Here is a 5198-nt window from a genome sequence, read left to right on the forward strand (position 1 = left end):
ACCTGTCTACCTGTTCACCTGTCTACCTGTTCACCTGTCTACCTGTTCACCTGTCTACCTGTCTACCTGTTCACCCGTCTACCTGTCTACATCGTGTCTCTCTGAAGTCGTCTCATCAGCTCTCTTTCTGTCGTCTTTCTTGTGTGTCTGTGTGCGTGTGCGCGTGCGTGTGTGTGTGTTTTATAAGGAGGAAACTAGTTGAGCAGCTCTATTTGCTTTCTCAAACATTAGAGAGGACCTGCCCTAACAGACACACACACACACCAGTGGAAGTAGTATTCACAAGTCAAAGTACTGGATTAAAGTTACTCTTTTCTTCATGAAGTCTGGTGTTTGGTTTCTCTGCTGGAAGAAAGAAGAAAACTAGAAAAGTAAAGTAAAACAAACTGTTTACTTGTTCATTTTACTTAAAGTTTTCTACGTATCTAGAATGTTGTAAACACTACTTACCGGAAAAGACAAGTCAGCTTGAATCACCTCCAGGACACACCAGGAAAAAATACTAGTCTGACAGCCACAGTAAATATTGTTTTCTTTCCCAAAGTTGTTTTTATTATTGTATTCTAACAGGTACATTCATACAGACATGATGTTACGGGTTACACTGGTTTAGTTATTCTGGTAAGTTAATAGCAGTTAGTTGAATAAGTGAGCTGGTGGTCACATAATGCCGTGGATCAATCAGTTTAACAAACTTTTTACAGAGTAAAGAGGTTAACAGCTGTTTGATTACAGTGAGCAAGGCAGCACTGTGGAGCAAAGCATTGTGGGAGGGGTAGTTCTTTATGAAGACAAGCTAAGGCAGCATTTTCTCTTGTTTTTTCTCTCAGTGACAGCAGCTTTTTGAAATTTGGAAACATTTACTCCTTTACTTGATGACATCACAGCACCATGTGACCACGCAGCTAAGGTTGCAGTGACAATACAGCATGATCAGCTGAACTCAGATCAGATTTCTATAATGATAATATTCACTTTGCTGTTTAAAATGAAAACTGCAGCTTTTTGGCTAAAGTTTCCTCCATTCGAATACTTCTAACACTTTAAACCACATTTGTGAATACATAATTTCCCTCAAACAAGTTCTTGGCAACAAAAAAGAAAAAAAGGAGTTCATGGCAGCCTGAGAGGACAAACTTCAATCTACACAATGTAATGCACTTTGGCATCAAAACAAACAAATTAGTCTGAAGTGATGGTCCATTTAATTAGCTTCATACGGAGCATTCAAGTGCATTTTATGGTACTTTTTGTGTTACCGTTTACATGGTCAAAATGGACTCTCTCACTCAGAACTTAGAAGTTTGCATGTTTTTTATGGAAGATGATTGAATAAAGACATATGGTAAAAAAAAAAGAAAAAATGGCGCTGCATCTCTGGATGTTTTCTACAATTTCCCAGAAAGTAATAAAGTTGAATAGGTTGATTGCTAAAAAATGTCTTCTACAGAGAACTGTGATTTAGAAGACCTGGAAAGCAAACCAGTGGTTCCCGGTCACAAAGGGGTCATTTCATTTTTAATGTTCGCTTCTTTTTTTTGTAATTGATGGATACTTTTACCACTCAATGTTTCCAAAATGTGTTCATATAAGACCAAAAAAACCAAATCATTCTTTGGCTGAATCAACCGTTGACACAGCAGATATGTTTGAGGTAAAGTATGAATTGTTCACAAGACATTACTTTGCTCACGAGGTCACAACGATGTTATTCTCCTCAACTGTAGATGAATCTAGAAAACATTTTTACAAATCAACACTTTCATCCTCTACTTCTGGAAGAACTGATTTTGACATTTTGTCAAAACATAAAAACCTGACAAATTTAAGATGAGGCAGAAGAAGCTGTAAACTTATTTTTCTCTTCATCATCATCATCAGGTAACAGTTTCTATTATTATCTTGTTGTCCAAAAACCAACCAAACAAGGTTGGTTTGGTTGGCAGCAGACTGATGGCAGACTGATGGCACCACAGAGGCAGACAGAAGACAAACTGCCGGATACATAAAACACCGCTTCAACTAAAACTACACCAATGATGTGTTTGACAAAATAATCTCTACTCACTTTCCTAACTTACTAGCTGTTCCTCAAGAGCTTTCAATCGTTATTTTGTGCCCAAACATGAATGAACCTCAGTGCTAGAAATACACAAAAAATGTACTTTCTGTAAAATGAACCCTGAAAAAAACATCCACAGTAAAGGTGGCGGTGATATAAGTGATTAAAAGTAAATTCTAAGTGATTGCTGCAGTAAACATGAGTTTTGACACAAGCTTGTGTGTGTTCAGGTCATTCCAGCATTCAGAAGACAGTCTTTGGCAAATAAATAGAGCAGATGTTCAGACAAGACTCTCAGTGTGATGCTCAGGTACTGTGGGATGGCGGGTTACCATAATTGATTAATTGATGATGACCTGTGTGTAATACTGTTAGGTGATCAAGTTTGGTCAAACAGGGGCCAGACCCAATGCTTGGTGGTAGAGATGCGTTCTGCGCTGGGAGCCAAGATGGCATCAGCAAACCACTGAGAGTCGTGACAGAACAGTCTGAGAACACAGCGAGCAGAAGGCCATACAGGCTGCACTAAAGACTACTTGAGGCAATAGTAACATGTTATGTTAAGGCTGTAGTAAAGTTCTATATTAAGGCGATAGTATTAAAGCTATGATAAAGAGTATATAATATCATTCATGATACAATATTCCAGCATTTAGTGCAAGAGCAAAGTGCTAAGTATCGATACCCGATCAATAAAGCTAATCAGATCCACACACTCACACACAGCTAGACCATGGTGTTGGATTGGCAACATGGACTATGTACGGTGAGTTACCTGCAGCTGCAGTTCCTCTAATGTCCACTTGATGCTGCTGTGGTGAGCCTGCATTGAAGTGAAGCCCAATTTGTCTCCACACATACAAAGTTAACTTTGACACTTTTTCAGTGTGTGTGTGTGTGTGTGTGGCTCTGTGATTATTAAACGCATGTTAGTAATGACATGTGAGCTGCATAGTTAGTGTGCAAGCAGCAGAAGGAATCAATTATAAATCATCTATACTAAATTATTATCATCCCTCTCATTGAAGAGAAACATTAGAAAATAAAGCCACTATAAAACTGTTTAAAAAAAAAGAAAAGGTTGCGATTTGTGATTGGCTGAGATTCTAGCAACACATCAGGTTGGTCCCCTGAAGGGTGGTCGACTTCGCGAGTGGTCTGATCCTGGAATGAGAAGAGGGCGGGCCTTCAGCTTTGAGGGTGGGCTTAGGGAGTGCACAGGTGGTGTTTGGGCTTTGTGGGTGCACGGTTTAGGATTTGGGTGCAGCTGTAGCTGGTTTAAGTGGTTCGAGGCCTCTCATCTTGAAATAAGAGACCAGCTGGTTGGGAACCTCAGCGAGGACAGACTTAGCCAGAGACGCCTGTGGAGCCTGGAGAGAGAGACAAAGAGAGACGGGATGTAAGAGCCTATCAGGACATTGTTGTTTTTTAAATCTGTATGTATAAATCTGTGTAAATCTTTATCTTCTGTCTATCTTTACAACAAATCACTGAGTCACACACACACACACACACACACACACACACACACACACACACACACTCACACACTTACATCTTTGAACTGTCTGTACGGGACGAACTGGACGATGTCTCTGGAGACGGCCTCCCCCACTGTCGACTTCAGCACGCCGTCGTCTCCGTCCAGGAGCTCCATGGCCTTAAAGTCCGCCGGCCCCACCCCCACAATGATGATTGACAGCGGCAGACGCGACGCCCGGACGATGGCGTCCCGGGTCTGATCGAGGTCGGTGATCTCACCGTCAGTGAGGATGAGGAGGACAAAGTATTGCTGCAGAGAGATACAGACATGGGTGAGTGTGTGTGTGCTTTTGGTTTAAATTGTGTGTGTGTGTTTGAGTGTGTCCTCACAGAGGCGTTGTTGCTCTGCGCTGCTTGGGCGGCGATGGAGGACACGTGATTGATGATGGGAGAGAAGTTTGTGGGTCCAGAGAGTCTCAGCTGAGGCATCACCATCCTGTAGGCCTCAATGATCCCCTCAATACCTGCGAGAGACAGACGGGAAGCGGTTTAACAGAGATGGAAATATTTCAGACATGCTGAGCAGCTGTAACAATGCAGGCAAACATGGAAACAGAGAAAACAGGCTGTGAAATTAGAGTTGATACGTTTTCAGCTGCATTCATTTCACAAGAAAAGAAGATTTGAGAAAAGTTTAAAAAAATAAATATATATTTCATTTTTCTTTAAGTGTCTCACAACCCCCAGTCTTGTGACCCTTTGAAGGGGGCACGGCCCTTAGGTTGGGAACCTTTGGGCTAAAATACTAAATATTATTTTTATAAGAAAATAAAGTTGATAACTAGCTCCATCTGGACTGGTAACAATAGTAAAATGCTAGTTTCACATTAATACATCAGTACTAGACTCATATAGAATAATATCTCAGTTGCCTTTCTTTTGCAGAAAGAGTACTTTTAATTGAGAACTTTTACTTAAGTAGGATTTAGAATGAGGATTCAGAGTACAGGACTGTGTGTATGTGTACCTTTGCAGTAGGGGTTAGTGGGGTTGAAGTTGAGGGCGAACTCGTGGTTTGCAGCCTGCAAGATCAACAACACAACGGTTCAATAAACAATGACAATCCACAAGCTCTTCTCTCATCGGTCGCTCAGAAAACTGATGCCGTCACTTCAACTTTCAGATTTTCAAAATAGTAATTTAATTCAACCAAATCACAAAATCAGGAAATGATTTTACGTCGCAGACATGGTTAAAAATGATTAATGATTGCCGCACTTGAGAGAGCAATAGAGCCTCTAGAATGCTGTGTTGTGATTGGTTTGTTGGACAGCTGACCTGGTAATCTGGAGGCAGTTTGGCTCCAAAACCGAACACTGGGAAGAGTTTATCACTGAAAGAGGAAACGGGAAACAACCACTGTTACAGTCACATAAATAAAAGCCCTTTACTGTACGAGGATTGAGAGTTTCTGGTTCAGGATGTGGGGTTTAGGGATTAGTGTTGAGATCAGGGTGTGGGGTTTAGGGCTTAGTGTTGAGATCAGGGTGTGGGGTTTAGGGCTTAGTGTTGAGATCAGGGTGTGGGGTTTAGGGTTTAGGGTTGAGATCAGGGTGTGGGGTTTAGGGCTTAGGGTGAAGGTGATGAGATGGGG

The 5198-nt window shown here is 41.3% G+C and overlaps 1 protein-coding gene across 1 annotated transcript; it reads right to left on the reverse strand.

The window, feature by feature from the left end:
* Positions 1-524: 524 nt before the first annotated feature.
* On the reverse strand, positions 525-4963 carry LOC116378561 (copine-1-like; the record flags this gene model as incomplete). The annotated part of the gene is made up of 5 exons (XM_031840451.1): positions 525-3432; positions 3618-3854; positions 3935-4068; positions 4572-4626; positions 4883-4963. Coding segments are annotated over 5 exons (627 nt in total), but the record flags the coding sequence as incomplete, so codon positions are not given.
* Between the last annotated feature and the right edge of the window lie 235 nt (positions 4964-5198).

Source organism: Anarrhichthys ocellatus, unplaced genomic scaffold, assembly GCF_004355925.1.
Source record: "Anarrhichthys ocellatus isolate YVR2014 unplaced genomic scaffold, GSC_Weel_1.0 scaffold2800, whole genome shotgun sequence".
Classification (NCBI taxonomy): Eukaryota; Metazoa; Chordata; class Actinopteri; order Perciformes; family Anarhichadidae; genus Anarrhichthys; species Anarrhichthys ocellatus.